Source organism: Giraffa tippelskirchi, chromosome 3, assembly GCF_054371585.1.
Source record: "Giraffa tippelskirchi isolate mGirTip1 chromosome 3, T2T-mGirTip1v1.2.pri, whole genome shotgun sequence".
In the NCBI taxonomy this organism is placed as follows: Eukaryota; Metazoa; Chordata; class Mammalia; order Artiodactyla; family Giraffidae; genus Giraffa; species Giraffa tippelskirchi.
In genome coordinates, this window is record NC_137277.1 from 154,898,689 (window position 1) to 154,916,270 (window position 17,582).

Sequence of the window (17,582 nt, forward strand, 5' to 3'; positions counted from 1 at the left end):
GATCCCCTGGAGGAGGAAATGGCAACCCACTCCAGTATTCTTGCTTGGGAAATCCCATGGCCAGAGGAGCCTAACAGGCTGAAGTCCACGGGGTCCTAAAGACCTGGACATGACTGAGCGACTGAGCACGCAGTCATTAGCAATCTACGTTTTAAAAGCAAACTCCGTTTTCACTTTGGCATTCAAATGAAAGCCAGTGGTGACACGTCAGACGCTCATTGTCAAGAGGACATGAGTGAATTTGTGTTTCATCTATGGGAATCATTCTTTCCAAATTGTATCAGATGCTGGGAGACTGAATATTCTTCAATTCAATGTCTGTGAAGCAAAGTCTCTGGCATCTTGAAGATTATGCCCCTAAGAAAAATAAAGGAAAAGACTTTGTCTCAAACGAAGGTGTTTACACACAGAAAAATATTAAAAAATATTAGTTTTTTTTTTATGCCTGGATCCAAAAATATAAAGATCCAAAAAAATTTTGACCTCGAGATTTCTTTTGGAGTAGAACCTCTCTCCGCCCCCGCGCCCCAGAGGCGCAGTATTATTACAGTGGTTAAAGAGAAAGGCAATCAGAACTTGAGAGGTGGAGGTACTGTTCAGCTTAGAGTCGTGGACGGGGAATGCACCTGGCCTCGGAAACCTGTAACCACTCTGTTCCGGTCTCAGCGGCTGGTGGTCAGCCCGCGTCTACACAGGAGGGAAATTTCGGACACTCCTCAACGACCCAGGGTGCCCCTAGAGACAGGGCATCGGAACGTGGGACAGAGAAGGGGGGAGGCAGAGACTGTGCGAGTTGAGGGTGGCAGCAGCGGCGCTCCAGAGCCGTCGCTCTCGGGTTCCCTTGGGCTGCGGGACAGAGTGACTCGCAACAGGAGCGCAAGCGCCCTCCTGCCGCTGCAGCAGCCGCGCGGGAGGCGCGCGCGCATCCACCCGGCACGGGGCCAGCAAGTCAAGGCCGGGACTCAAGCAGCTCAACCTGGAAGTACCGACCAAGGCGCGAGCCTCTGAGAGGCAAGACCCAATCCCAAACGCACGCGGCGCGGACAGCCTCGTCCAGGGCATCCCGGCCGGTAGCCTCGAACCCGACTCCCAGTTGCGCCGCGTTCCCAGTCACAAGTTTGCCTCGCGCCGGCCAAGTTGCGAGTGTGGAGCTTATCCCAGGCTCCGGGAAGAATGCTCCTGTTCCTCGCTCGGGCTGGTCTGGGTATGGCCAGGCCAGGGGCCTCGCTGCATTTCTGGGGGTGGCTGTTGCTCGGCTGCTGCATTCTCGCCGGAGCCCAGGTAAGAGCCAGTGCCCCGAGGCACCTGCTTCCCGGAGCCACCCGCCGGAACCCGGGACTTGGCTGAGACCAAGGTGCGCGCATCCTTACACATCCACGCACTAACGCACACAGAGGCAGACAGACAGACAGACACGCACACACAGAGGTGCACCCGGCAAGGTTTGACAGGCATTTAGTGGAGCTGCAGAGATATGCTTTAGGCGAATGATGTCCTGTGGTAGTATTCCGACCAGCATCTTGGCATCTGCTAAGTAAGAGGATATTTAGGAACCACGGCTTTCTGGATCAGTAGAGCAAGGCTGAGAGGTGAGGAACTTTTCTTACTGTTAGACTTCTTGGTTCCCTGTTTAATTAAATTGTTTTTTCTCTGCTGGCAATTTACCGTCCGTTTTGAGAACTTAAATTTCTAGGATTGTTTGTGACCACTGGCTGAAAGGATAACTAGATCTCGCTAATACGGAATCATGCATCATTAAAGCGAGGAAACTAGATAGAAAAATATACGTAACTTGTTAAAGCTGAGTTGTTCGTTTTTAGAATAAGTGGCAATTGTCATTTTCGGACTGCTAGTATCCTTCAGAGATTTTCTGGGTGATCTTTCACAAAGGAGCCTCTCTAATGTACAAGTCATAATTCATCCTCACATTGTTTTGAATCAAATAAAATGTAGGATTTACACTCAGCTTTTCGGATGAACTAGAAAGAGATGCTTGTAGTGTTGAGTGGAATGCAGTTTAAGAGCCCTGTGACTGAATTACTGAAACCAACGTTATTTCTCTCTTCTGTTCGGAAGGGGGCGCATTTTGACCGTCAAATGAAGCCCCCAATTAGTTTTTTTTTAAATTCTTTCCTCGTGAGAAAATTAGGCATTAATTTATGCGCTGATACTGTCTAAACTTAATACTATGTTCTTGGCTTTCAAACGGCAGTTTAAATTTCAGTTATTCTAAAAGTGCAGGTTTTGGGGGTTTTTTTGCCCTGCGGATATGACCAGGATAGTTCATGTGAAGTAAATCTTTAAAAAAAAAATCAAACGAGGTACGCTGTCACTGAGTAATAAGGTTGTCAATGAATGCTCAAAAGTAGAGTATGCTCAAACCTGAAAAATTTCACCCAGGTACCAGAAAGAATGTGAAAGAGTGAAAAAAACCAAGAATTTGGTGACAGTGATAGAACTCGGGTGATCTCTAATGTTTCTGTGCCATATGGTGTTTGGATAATGTGCTTGAAAACGCAGCTTCCTTATATAAGGGGCAAATGACCTCTAACCATTTATTTCATTCAACATTCCAGATTACTTTTTATAAGGAAATGGAGAGACATTGTTTAACACAACAAAGAAAAAAAAAATCACTATGCTACCATGGCAAGGATATTTACTTTTAGTTTTAGAAAAATCAGGACGTTGAACACTTTTTCTATAATTTTAAGTCAAAGTTTCTCAACATTTTGGGCCATGTAAGTCTTTGTTATGGGAGCTGACTTGTCCATTGTAGGATATGTAGTAGAATCTCTGTCCTCTTTACACTAGATTCAGTAGCAACCCCCCACCCCTGCCTGGCTGTGACAACCAAAAATGTCTCCAGATACTGCCCATGGTCCTTTGGGAGGCAGAATTGCCTCTGGTTGAGACCTGTTGCTTAACAATGATTTCCATTTATGTTTATAGATTGAGTTGTGTAAAATGACAGTTTGTGATAATATGTGCATTTTTGGCACTTTAAACAAAATCTGAAGGTTACGTTAAAGAGAGTTGCATAGACACACTGACACCTTGTTTGGTGTTCAGTTTCTTCATTCCCAGCCAAGACATATATTTAAAAGTTTTAATATATTGATAGAACAACAGGGGAAACTCATCTAAGCAGAATTAGCTGTGGCTTGCGTATAATAAATGCTTAGTATCTGGCAAACACTGGATCGCATTACAAAATAGATAACATAGGCCAGTTCTTTCAGTTGTTTTGAATAACTCTGTGGTCTTTAGTTTGTGAAGATACTCCCCACCCCCTCCTTTCCCTCAGATCAGCTCAGAGGCCTTGAATTCATGCATGCAGCGTCATTGCAGAGCCCAGCAATACATTTTCCAGGCAGATTTTCACATGGTAATGAGGACAACTGTATCAATGTCTACAGTTTTTCTTTACTGTTAGTGAATTCTCCGGAAACAGACTGAAAATAGGGGTACAGAGGTTTATTGGAGGGTAATGCCTGAGAAAGCTAACAGAGTGAGGAAGCAGGATTGCACAAGGAGAGCCTCAGACTGGGATGCAAGCCTGACAAAGTCTTGGGCAACCCCATGGAGAAGTAGTAAGCAGTTTGGAATCCCCTGTGACAATTAGCATGGTGCCTTTGGGTGGTAGCTTCTCCATTAGGTACCACCTTTGTAGTGGCATCACTCCATTGACTAAGGTAATTTGTATTTCTTTCATTCCAAGAAATTTGTCTTTTTTGAGCCCACAGGGAACTCAAGTCTCTAATTATTTACTCCAGTTTTAATTTAAAAATGTCATTCTACTCTAAGGGGCAAGGTGGCTGCTCTGGGTACAAATTATGCAGTGGAACGCACATCTGGTCACAAAGCTGGAGAGAAGAGAGCTGCTGGCAAAGCATATATCTGAAAGAGTTGGGTGTTTCTAGAACTCTTCTGTCTTAGTAACTGACAAACAGAATTCAATAAACATATTCTTTTAATCCTTTAACTGCAACTTTTTATCACTATGTGAATGGAAGAGTGTTATATCTTTAAAGGTCAGAGTCTTGAGAAAGGGCTATCCTATATATTAATATTTTAGGCTATAGGCAGCATTCTTTCACAAAAGGTGCAGAGCCAGCTTGATTAAGCACAGGCAACAGAGCACAAAGGTTAAAGAAAAAGAAACAGATCCACTATGGAGTCAGATGTGTTCTTCCCTATTACAAATGACCATCTGCACAGGAAACATTGCTAAAATGTATTTTTCTAAATGTACTGCTCTGTTTTGGCTGTAGTTGTTGCTTTTGGAGTAACAGACACTGAATATGAAAACTGCTCTTTTGGTTTAAATACACTGTGATTTTTAATATCCCTTTATGGTAAAGAACACATGTTTCTGTAACATAGGTGGAAGAGAAAACAATATAAAAGAGGAACATTTTCTTCCTTTCACTTGATGAAATAACTAAAGATCAATTTAACAGATCATCAGTTAGCACATGCTAATCAAACTTAACTCCTGGTTAAACTGGCCACATTTTTTTTTAGAACAAAATTATCTTTAGAAGCTGTAGTTTACATGATGATTATGTTCCTGAAAAGGTTATCCCAGTAAAAAGGCTACATCTGTACAAAAGGAAACAAAAGTAAATGTGTTCAGGTAAAAATGGTACACAGTGTGATTTGAAATGTTCATGTTTAATAATTGAGGTCAGATTTCTCTTAATCAAATTTATAGTTCTGAAACTTGGTCATAGGTTACCCAGTGTTTTCTGGAATTAAAGTAAAGAAAGTAACTATTGAATTGGAAAAACAGCCAGGAAAAACAAAACAAAAAACCAAGACAATTTGAATGGTGCCTAACTGTTTCTAGAGAATATTGCAAGAAGTCAGATTTTCCTCCCTGCCCACTCATGTGACTCATCTCTTTCCATTTTGTTCTCTCTTTTTGATAAGTGAGGTTTTATGGCAAACTTTTAGTGTAGCTGCCTTTAACTCACAATCTGCATTGTGTTAGTCTGATAGCTAAATTATGGTGTGTATTCTAATCCAAAATACTAGTTTTGATTAGTTTCTCCTTTCACATTAAAATAAATGTGGGTTGTTTACTTGCTAAGTTGTATCCGACTCTTTGCAACCGTATGGACTTTGCTTATAAGACTCCTCTGTCCGTGGGATTTCCCAGGCAAGAATACTGGAGTGGGTTGCCATTTCCTTCTCCAGGGGATCTTCCAGACCCAGGGATCAAACTTGTGTCTCTTGTATTGGCAAGCAGCTTCTTTACCACTAAGCCACGGGGAAGCCCATGAATACAATGCAGAAATATTTAAGGCTATATACCTATTTACTGATCCACTCTTATTACCTGATTTCAAGCTTCATTACAAAACTACAGTAATCAAAACTGCAGAATTCTGGCATAAAGACAGACACATAGACCAATGGAGCAGAATCAAGAGCCCAGAATTAACTCATGCATATATGATCAACTAATCGTTGACAAGAGAGCCATGAATACCTACTGGGGAAAGGACAGTCTCTTCAATAAATGGTGTTAGGAAAACTGGGGATTCATATACAAATGAATAAAATTAGACTCCCATTTTATACTATTCACAAAAATTAACTCCAAATGGATTAATGACTTAAATTTAAGACTCTAAACTTGCTAGAAGAAAACAGGGATAAAGTTTCTTGACATTGATCTTGGCAGTTATTTTTTGGATATAACATCAAAATGCAAGCAACAAAACAAAATAAACAACCGGGATGACCTCAATCTAAAAAGCTTCTGCACAGCAAAAGAAATGATAGGTACATGAAAAGATTCTCAACATCACTAATAATGAGGGCAGTGTACCTCAAAACCACAATGAGGTATCCACCTCACACTTGTTAGAATGGCTATCATCAAAAAGACAAGAGACAACAAGTTTTGAAGAGGATGAGGAGAAAAAGGAACACTTGTGCACTCTTGGTGGGAATGTAAATTCATACAACCACTCTGGAAAAAGTATAAGTTCCTCAAAAAATAAAAAATAGAACTCCTGTATGATCTGGCAGTCTCACTTCTGGATAATACCCAAAGGGAATGAAATCACTATCTCAAAGGTTAGGTATCTGTACCCTCTTGTTTATTGCAGCATTGTTTACAATTGCCAAGACATGGGAACAACCTAAGTGTCCGTGAAAGAATGAATGAATAAAGAAAATGTGATACACACACACACAGAGGAATATGATCCATCCATAAAGAAGAGGGAAATCTTGCCTTTTGTGCAACATGGATTGACTTTGAGGCCATTATTCTTAGTGAAATAAGTAAGAGAAGGACAAATACTGTATATTCTCATTTGTATAGAACCTAAAAATGCTGAACCCAGAGAGAGTAGAATAGTGGCAACCAGGGCTTGGGGAGCGGGGGAAATGAGAGGACGTTGGTCAAAGGGTTCAAACTTCTAACTATAAGGTGACTGAATTCTGGGGATGTAGTGTATAATATGGTGACTATAATTAACAGTACTTTATTATATACTCAAAAGTTGTTGAGAGAGTAGATCTTAAATGTTATCATCATACACACGTTAAAGGTAATTATGCGGTGGGGGGAAGGAGGTATTAGCTAATCTTATTGTGGTAGTCATTTCACAATATGTAAATGTATCAAACCACTACATAGTATACTGTAAACTTAATTTATATTGTCTGTAAGTAGTATCTCAATAAAACTGGAGGAAAAAAGGCAAAAATTAACTAGAAACCATTTGGAGTAACTCTCTAATTTCATAGATGAGTAAACCAAAATCCCAAAACATGGAATGGTTTGCTCAGTTTTCCTGGTAATTTTTCAGTAGAGCTAAACAGAGTTTTCTAGTCCATTTCCCCTTTTTATGTGCCATAATTGACATATTGTAAGAGGACTAATAAAATTCTGGGTCTTTGTAACATCCCAGGAAATTTTCAATATGTTTATTATTTTTTCTGATTATGTTACATCTAATAGGTTTACCTAATTAAAATTTTCTATAGCTTTTTAATTTTTAAAAAATGGGTTTCTTTTCTTTAGGCTAACAGGTAAAATATGATTATTCTAAAATCTTAAACATTGATGGATTTTGAATTTTGATTCAGATAAAGAACTACTTTAGAACTAGCTTTATAAAGAACTATATCAAGGTAGCTTGATATCAAAGTAATTTAATTATATTAGAAGGTGAAATAATGAAAGATTATATCATGGCTTAAAAAAAATAGTGGCATGTTTTTCTCTGTTTGTATTTTGTTCATATCTACAGCTGGATTCTGATGGCACCATCACTATAGAGGAGCAGATTGTCCTTGTGCTGAAAGCTAAAGTACAGTGTGAACTCAACATCACAGCCCAGCTCCAGGAAGGAGGTAAAGATGCCGAAGAAGCTATGTCCCACATGTGTCCCACCCAAATCCTCACAAAGATTGCAAATCTCCTCCTTATTGAGTATTAGGGAAGTTCTCATCAGTCATTCCATGTTTGTATGCGGAGAGGTGTGTGTGGCAGAATAATGCTATTTTCATCTCTTTCACCATCATCTCTTTCCTCCCTGTGGATGAGTGACTTGCCTGGTTTGTGAGTTTGGGAATAGACCAGGTATGTATATGCCAGCCTCTTCCTCAGACATGTCTTTGGAACCAGTCTGTTTGCAGAGAGCATACATATTGTTTTGCCCTTGATCGTGCAGCAAACTTCAAGAAGCAGGCTAAGTACTTGTGGTTATCATCTGCAGTTTTAGATAGTATGTAAAATTCAAAGGAGTCAATAGGCAAGCCAACTGATGCATACCTAGATTATGTTCTCCAAAAACTTTCTTCTCAATAAAGTGATTATTTTATCTTCATCTGCCAACTCCTTATGTAATTTTTCAATTAGTTCCAAGTAGTAAACTAGAAAAACAAAGCTACAAAACTACTGATGAGTTTGTGGTGATGTTGGTGGTCTCAGGAGTCTCTACTGTTGCAGCTGGGCACCCGTGGCTTGTGTTCCTTGGGGTCTCGTGGTCACTCACAGTTCTCATTAGGGCCATTGGATAAAGTCACTTATTGAATTGAGTAGTATGAAAATTACAATGTTGTAAATAGGGAAGTGCCTTGTCTTGATAGTTGAATGTATTCAGAGACATTTTTTAACAACTGAGAGGTGTTGTTTACCGAGTTCCCTAAATCTGTATGCAGTAGATAATACCCTTAAAGCTGTGCTTTAAAAAAATTTGTGGCTGATTTCTCAGTTGGTTATGATCAGAGAATGTGCTCTGCATGATATTAACTTTCAAAAATGTGCTGAGACTTGCTTCTGTTGGTGTCATTTTTGATAAATGTTTCATGTGGTCTTTGAAAGAATGTGTACTGTTCAGTTTCTGAGCACAGTGTTTTATAGTATCCACTAGATTAAGCTTATGGGTTGTGTGGCTCATGTATTCTGTATCTGTGATTTCTCATCTGTTTGACTTATTCTTTTCTGATATACATATCTTAAAATAGACTACAATGATGATGAATTTTTTGCTTCATATATTTGGAAAATATGTTACTGGGTATATACAAATTGAGAAATGTTATATTTCCTGGTAAATCAAACCTTCCATTGATATGAAGCATCTTTCTTTGTTTCTGGCTTACTTTTGCTTTAAATACTGACTGAATGCTAAAATTATTACATTAAAATAACAATATTTAATAAATAACTTAGTTCTTTCTCTCTTGTTTGATATTTGCCTTGCACATCTTTTCTTATCCTTAAAAATCTTTAATTTTGGTACAGTGCACATAATATTACATTAATCATCTTAAATATTTTAAGCATACAGCTCAGTAATGTTAAGTGTATTCACATTGTTATGTTAAACCAATCAATTGCCAGAAATTTTTCATTTTGCCAAATTGACACTCTAAATCCCTTAAGCAATTCCTTATCTTTTCCTATTTATTTATAAAACTTCTCTGTGTACTTATATTTTGGGAGTTTCATTTATAAACAAGACACAGGTGGGATTTTTCTTGTTATCCATTTTGATAGACTTTGTCTATAATTAAGGAATTTAGCCAATTGCATTAATTATGATTATGAATACACTGTTTTTGAATTTAATTTTACCATCTGTCTGGGCTTTTAATTTTACCAGCTCTTCCTATAGTTCCTTCTACTCTCTACTTCCACCTTCTGTTGGCTTCTTTTGAATTGATTGAGACTTTTTTCCTTATTTCATCCTCCCTCCCCCTACTGGTTTGGAAGCTATATGTTGTATTTAATTCTTTAGTGATTAGCCTAGAATTTTTCATGTTATATTAAAGAAAGTTTAAAGTTATCAATAATAGTGTAAGCATTTTGAAGTACCTTAACTGCTTCCAAATTATATGCTGTTATCATACAGTTTTATATTAAGCGTAAGTTTGTATAATTTTTCTTCTTCCTAAAATACATCTTTTTAAGAGATTTCCTTACACTGGAATCTACTTATATACTATAAGTAGTATCACTACTTCTGGGCTTCCCCAGTGGTTCAGCAGTAAAGAATCCACAGGCAGTGCGGGAGATGCAAGAGATGCAGGTTCGATCCCTGGGTCAGGAAGATCCCCTGGAAGAGGGCATGGCAACCCACTCCAGTATTCTTTCTGGGAAAATCCTATGGACAGAGGAGCCTGGCAGACTACAGTCCCTAGGGTTGCAAAGAGTTGGACGCAACTGAAGTGACTGGGCACACACACACACACACACACACAGTGAACCCTGTATGTTTGTTTGTTTGACAAGGTATTAATTTCAATCTCAATCTTCAGAGATATTTTTTCTGGGTTAATGATCTTTGGATGAGAATTATTTACTTTTAGCTCCTAAAGATTTTATTTTTCCACTGTGGCTTCCATTGTTATTGTTGGCAAATTTTGTTGGTCATTAGTTTTGTCTTATTAGCTCCTTTTAAGAGTTTCTCTTTGATTTTGATGTTCTGCAATCTCATTCTGTGTCTAGGTATGGGTTCACTTGATTTCTGGAGTCTAAGAATCTGTGTCTTTATTCAGTGGTGGAAATGTTTTGCTATTTTGTCTTTGAAAATTTTCTCTTCCTCATTTTCCTATTTTCTCCTTCTGGAACTTTAAGTAGATAAATGAGGGAGCTTCTCCCATTACCTTTTGTATCTTCATGTCTTACATGTTTTCCTTTTCTTTGTTTTTCTACTGCTGTTTTGGTAATTTCTTCAAATATATTTTCCAATTCATCAACTCTTTCTTGAGCTTTGTCTAAAGGCTCTTTAATCCATCTATTAAGCTAATTTTGATTATTCTATTTTTCAGTTTTGAAGTCTATTTAATTTTGATAGTTTTTATCTTAAATATAATTTTAATCTGTTTCTTTTTCTCTCACTAGAGATATTTTATATTCTGCATTTGATATTAAGATAACCACAGACTTGCTTGTTAGTACTGACACCACACATGGGGGCTTATTTCCCTGTGTGTCTAATGACTTATGATAAAGGATTTATGAGATCCTCATTTAATATCCATTCTTCTAGAGAAAATTTCTGTTTTCTGCAAGATGCCTAGTAGAACTATTGATCTAACTCCACTTTAAGCTAAGACCATATATTAGACCACACCTAAGTGTGAGCTTGTGGTTAGAAATTTTCAGAGAAGAATCTTTTTCTTCCTGTTACCTATTCCAACTCTAAATGCAGCCAGCAGTGAAACAGCCAGTCTCTTTCTAAAGGATGCTTTTGTTTTTTGTTCACTCACTAAGTGATTCATCTTTTGGGAATCCTGACCTTATACAGGAGTTTCCAGTATAGCTTCCTACTTCATCAGGTCTCAGACTAATTTTTTTTTTTTATCAGAATACCATCAAAATCCAAGTTTTTAGCCAAGAAGTCAGTAGAGGCCTCTATTGTAAGCCCTAATGTGGTGATTGCTGATCCTGTGGAATATTTTCTGGCCTCATATTTTTAAATTTGTAGCCATAAACCATATTAAAAAAAAATTTAAGTGGAGGAAAATTGCTTTACAGTGTTGTGTTGGTTTTTGCCATACAACAACACAAATCAGTCAATTACATATATATGTATCCCCCGTCCCTCTTGAGCCTCCCTCCCTAAGCCATGTTTTAAGCAAGAAAGTTTTTATGTTAATTCAGCCTTTGTAGATGTCTTGCACTAGGAAAGAGTTTTCTGAATGGCTAGGCTAATAATGTCAGAAAAGGGAATCACTAGTGTTATCTTTAAAGAACACTGACCCTGATGTCCCAACATTTAGGTCTACTAATGAGGGGCAACTTTGCCATGAAGGTATTTATAAACATTGTTATCTATGAGAGTTAAATGAATTTTTTTTATGAATTCTCATGAAATTTTGAGCTGGAAGATGTCTTAGAAATTATCTAGTCTAACATTATTATCTTTAGTGTCCCTTTAACAGTTCAACAAATATATTATGTGCCTACATTGTGTTGCTTCTGTAGTGAGCACTGGAAGAAATGAATCAGATTCTATCCTTACCCCATGGAAATGATTATCTAATAGTATAAGAGGTAGACACCTCTCAGATGGTGTCTAAGTTTAACAACAGAAGTATCACAACCATGGAGCCACTGAAAAAAGGCATCTTAATTCATCATAGAGGAATCACAGAAAGCTTTATGGACAAGTAACCTTAAAATTAAAAGAGTAGGAATTAGATATGTAGAGGAGGAAGTAAAAAGACATTCCATGTAGACACAATAAGGTTGGCAAAGACAAGCAACTGGGAATCAGTAACACACATCATTCAAGTTAAACATAAGAAGAGTAAATGATCTAGATGTAAACTTATATTACATCTAAAATTTGTGAAGGTGCAACTCATGTGAAACATGTAGAGGAATAAATATTAAGAGAAAAGACATGTTCTTTGAGGTCTTTCTCTATAAAATGTGCTAGAATTAAATCTGGACAAACTTTGGTCTACTTTCAATGAAAAATGTCTAATTATATGTAAATTGATTCAACATTTCTTCACATACAACTGTAAAAAGATAAATGACATTTTGAATTCACTAACTTATTTAAGAAGTTTTCATTTGGAAATTCTCTTAAATTGAGAGATGTATATCAAAATATTTAGGAGTGAGCTGTTATGCTGTCTGCAACTTACTTTAAAATACCACAGTGAAAAATAACTTAGATGAAATAAATTTGATAAAATATTACCAACTGTAAATTTTAAATACTGGGTATATGATATCCTCTTTTATTTCTGTACAAATTTTTATAATAAAAAAAGAAGTAAAAAATTTCCTCTTTTCTATGAAAGAAAGAAAAGAAAATGTAAAAATATCTAGTTATAAAACTATTTAAGTATTTAAAAGCAAAACCCAAAATATTATGATCCCAGGTTTATTTCACAATTGTATGGTCATATTATGCTATGGAAACTGTAGAACTGAAAAGAGTTAAAGTCAGATTCTCCAAATTTTATAATGCTTTGTGTAAATATGGTTTGACAAGTTTCACTAATGATCAGTTTCTCCTGACACACATAAAAGATTGCATGGAATGTAATTAATGGTGTTAATTTATAAAGGGAGTTTGGTGACTCATTAGACAATTAATTAGTTTCTTGCTAAATAATGAAAGTATTTACTCATACAGATTGTGAAATGTTGATCAAAGAGAAGATGCTAATTAAGATCTCTGTGTATTATCTGTATGAGAGCATGGCTTTCCCAGTCTTCTCAACATTTTGTGAATATTGATTATTCTCTTTGTCAAATAGCCAGCAGAGAAATTATTACAATCTACAGAAACATTATTTTGGGGGAGTGTTGGTTTTCTCAGTTTTGGAGTATATCTGTGTGTGTATGTGTGTGGGATGGTATTTTTTTTTTAAAGAGAAATACTATTTTATTTTTAAAAACTTAAAAAAAAATGAAGTATAGTTAATCTACAATGTTGTGTTAGTTTCAGGCTTATAGCAGAGTGATTTAGTTATATCTATCTATCTATATATATTTACATTATAAGTTTCCATTACAGGAATATCATCAATAAGATATTGAGTACAAGTTCCCTGTACTATTCCAAAGGACCTAGTTGTTTACCTATTTTATATATAATAGTGTGTATATGTTAATTTCAAACTCCTAATTTCTCTCTCCCTCTCATCTCCTTTGGTAACCATAAGTTTGTTTTCTGTGTTTGGGAGTATATTTCTGTTTTGTAAATAAGTTCATTTGTATCATTTGTTTAGATTCCACACAGAAGTGATATCATATAATATTTGTCTTTCTCTGTTTGACTTATTTCACTTAGTATGATCATCTCTGGGTCCATCCATGTTACTGCAAATGGCATTGTTTTATACTTTTTATAGCTGAGTACTATACCAGTGTGTATATATATATATATATATATATATATATATATAGGTATCACATCTTTATCCATTCATTTGTTAGTGAACATTTAGGTTGCCTCCATGTCTTGGCTTTTATAAATACTGCTGCTGTGAATATTGGGGTGCATATATCTTTTCCAATTAGAGTTTTTTTCATATTCTTTTCCATTGTAGTTTATCACAGGATATTGAATATAGTTCCTTGTTCTATACAGTTGGACCTTGTTGTTTATCTATTCTGCATATACCAGTTTGCCTCTGCTAATCCCAAATGTCCAATCCACCCCTCCCTTATCCCCCTTTTCCTTTGGCAGCCACAAGTCTATTCTCCATGTCTGTGTCTATTTCTGTTTTATAGGTAATTTCTTTTGTGTCATATTTTAAATTGTGTCATATAAGTGGTATCATATGGTATTTGTCTTTCTCTTTATGACTTACTTCACTTAGTACGATAATCTCTAGGTTGTTGCAAATGGCATTATTTCATTCAATTTTATGATTAAGTAGTATTCCATTACACACATGCGCGCGCGCACACACACACACACACAGATATATATGGGCTTCCCTCGTAGCTCAGTCAGTAAAGAATCTGCCTGCAATGCAGGAGACTCAGGTTCGAGACCCTGGATCAGGAAGATCCCCTAGAGAAAGAAATGGCAACCCACTCCAGTATTTTCGCCTGGAGAATCCCATGACAGAAGAGTCTGGCAGGCTACAGTCCATGGAGTCACAAGAGTTGGACAGGACTTAGTGACTAAACCACCACCATACATAAATATATGCCACACTGTCTTTATCTATTCATCTATTGATGGATGTGTACATTGCTTTGATGTCCTGGCTATTGTAAATAGTGCTGCTATGAACATAAGGGTGCATGTAATTTTCTGAAATATAATTTTTTCTGGATATATGCCCAGGAGTGGGATTGCTAGATCAAAAGGCAACTCTAGTTTTAGTATTTTTCGGAAAATCCATATTGTTTTACATAGTGGTTGCACCAACTTATATTTCTACCAATAGTATAGGAGGGTTCCCTTTATTCTACATCTTCTCTAGCATTTATTATTTGTAGATTTTTAAAATCATTGCCATTCTGACTGGTCTGAGGTGGTACTTTGTTGTAGTTTTGATTTGCATTTCTCTAATAATTAGTGATATCGAGCATCTTTTCATGTGCCTGTTGGCCATCTGTGTGTCTTCTGTGGAAAAATGTCTATTTAGAGCTTATACTCATTTAAAAATATTTATTTATTTACTTATTGGGTCTTGGTTGTGGCATGCAGGATAGTTCCCTGAACAGGGATTGAACCTGGGCATCCTGCTTTGGGAGCATGAAATCTTAGCCTCTGGACCACCAGGTATGTCCCTTTGCTCATGTTTTGATTGGGTTTCTGTCTTCTGACATTAAGCTGTATGAGCTATTTGTATATTTGGGATGGCATGAAGCTCCAATACTTTGGTCACCTTTTATGAAGAACCAACTCATTGGAAAAGACCCTGATGCTGGGATAGATTGAAGGCAAAAGGAGAAGGGGACTACAGAGGATGAGATGGTTACATAGCATCACATTTTCAATGGACATGAATTTAAACAAACTCCAGGAGATATTGGAGGACAGAGGAGCCTGGCATCCTGCAGTCTATGGAGTGGCAAAGAGTCAGACACGACTTAGTGACTGAACACCAACAACAACCTTTTAGGGAACCAAAAACTATCCCTTTTAAAGCATTAGCAAAATAGAAACAGTTTTCTCTATTGCAGCTTAAAAACTGCATAATTATAGAATAAATTGATCATTGATTCATACTTCTATGAAGACCTTAGTTCATCACATGACCAACTCTTAAAAAATCTCATGTGACATTGAAGCACACATTTTGAAGGACAGCTAGTTACAAGAACAAAAGAATATGTGTCTGGGTCCATTTTATGTAGACTACACGATAGATATCTGGGAAAGTATTGGTTTCAGAAAAATAAGGATACATGAGTTATTAAATATAAAGTAAATGGATGGGAAACCATATTGAATGCTATCAAGACAGAAAAATATTTAGGACAAAATTGATGCTTTTGAACTACGGTATTGGAGAAGACTCTTAAGAGTCCCTTGGATAGCAAGGAGATCCAACCAGTCCATCCTAAAGCATCAGTCCTGAATATTCTTTGGAAGGACTGGTGCTGAAGCTGAAACTCCAATACTTTGGCCACCTGATGCGAAGAACTGACTCATTTGAAAAGACCCTGATGCTGGGAAAGAGTGAAGGCAGGAGGAGAAGGGGACAACAGAGGATAAGATGGTTGGATGGCATCACCAACTCAATGGACATGAGTTTGAGTAAACTCTGGGAGTTGGTGATGGACAGGGAAGCCTGGTGTGCTGCAGTTCATGGGGTCGCAAAGAGCTGGACATGACTGAGCGACTGAACTGAACTGAACTGGAAGAGATTGATTCATTATACTCTATTTAAACAAGAAGAGAGATAAACAAAAAGTAGGTCATGGTGGAAAGAAGCAGGTAAAGCCATGTACCAAATATGGGAGCCAGTGTGATGAGTTTCATGGTTACTAGCAGTATGTAAATCCAAGCTTTTGTTATGAGAGCAAAGTGAGGCTGTTTCCAAGAAAACATTCTCTTCTGCGAGAACAGTGTAGGTGAGGGAAGATATTCTCATTTTCTTATTGCTTCAGCCATCCACAGAACAAATCAAGTATTTGTTTCCATGTGATATTATGGGCATTAGCAAGTCAATTTCAGGTTCACACTGAATTCTTTGCTGTAGATACTGGTGTTTCCATGAGGTTCTGTTATGCTGAGTATTCAAAACCAAACAAACAACTTGACATAATGAATGCCGTGTGTGTGTGTGTCTGTGCACTCGGTGTATCTGACTGTTTGTGACCCCATGGACTGTAGCACAATTACACTCATCTCACATGCTAGCAAAATAATACTCAAAATTCCCCAAGCTAGGCTTCAATAGTATATGAACTGAGAACTTCCAGATATTTAAGCTGTATTTAGAAAAGGCCGAGGAACCAGAGATCAAATTGCCAACATCCGTTGGATCATAGAAAAGCAAGAGAATTCAGAAAAACATCTACTTCTCTTCATTGACTACACTAAAGCCTTTGACTGTGTGGATTACAACAAACTGTGGAAAATTCTTCAAGAGGTAGGAATACCAGACCACCTTACCTGCCGTCTGCGAAATTTGTATGCAGGTCAAGACACAACAGTTAGAACTGCATAGGGAACAATGGACTGGTTCCAAATCAAGAAAGGCGTACGTCAAGGCTGTATACTGTCACCCTGCTTATTTAACTTATATGCAGAGTACATCATGCAAAATGCCAGGCTGGATAAAGCACAGGCTGGATTCAAGATTTCTGGGAGAAATATTAATAACCTCAGATATGCAGATGACACCACCCTTATGGCAGAAAGTGAAGAGGAACTAAAGAGCCTCTTGATGAAAGTGAAACAGGAGAGTGAAAAAACTGGCTTAAAACTCAAGATTCAAAAAACAAAGATCATGGCATCTAGTCCCCTCACTTCATGGCAAATAAATGGGGAAACAATGGAAACAGTGAGAGACTTTATTTTTTTGGGCTCCAAAACAACTGCAGATGGTGACTGAAGCCACAAAAGTAAAAGATACATGCTCCTTGGAACAAAAGCTGTGACAAACCTAGACAGCATATTAAAAAGCAGAGACATTACTTTGCTGACAAAGGTCTGTCTAGTCAAAGCTATGGTTTTTCTAGTAGTCATGCATGGATGTGAGAGTTGGACCATAAAGAAAGCTGAGCACTGAAGACTTGATGGTTTTGAACTGTGGTGTTGGAGAAGACTGTTGAGAGTCTTTTGGACTGCAAGGAGATCAAACCAGTTAATCCTAAAGGAATTCTACCCTGAATATTCATTGGAGGGACTGATGTTGAAGCTGAAGCTCCAATACTTGGGCCACCTGATGCGAACAACCGACTCACTGGAAAAGACCCTGATGCTGGGAAAGATTGAAGGCAGGAGGAGAAGGGGAAGACAGAGGAAGAGATAGCGGGATGGCATCACAGACTCAATGGACATGAGTTTGAGCAAGATTTGGGAGTTGGTGATGGACAGGGAAGCCTGGTGTGCTGCAGACCTTGGGGTTGCAAAGAGTCGGACACAACTGAGCGACTGAACTGAACTGAACTG

At 37.6% G+C, this 17,582-nt stretch overlaps 1 protein-coding gene across 2 annotated transcripts in view; it reads left to right on the forward strand.

Moving 5' to 3' along the window:
• The first annotated feature begins 320 nt into the window (after positions 1-320).
• The window catches only part of PTH2R (parathyroid hormone 2 receptor), an 85,784-nt gene continuing 68,522 nt past the window's right edge, over positions 321-17,582 (forward strand). The window contains exons 1-3 of one of the 2 annotated variants that reach the window (XM_081578183.1): positions 321-599; positions 946-1,281; positions 7,275-7,377. In XM_081578183.1, the coding sequence (XP_081434309.1) occupies positions 1,174-1,281; positions 7,275-7,377 (211 nt within the window). In that variant the 5' untranslated portion in view covers positions 321-599; positions 946-1,173. Of the gene's footprint in view, positions 600-932; positions 1,282-7,274; positions 7,378-17,582 lie in introns of those variants that run through there. The other variant, XM_081578182.1, reaches the window with a different exon arrangement.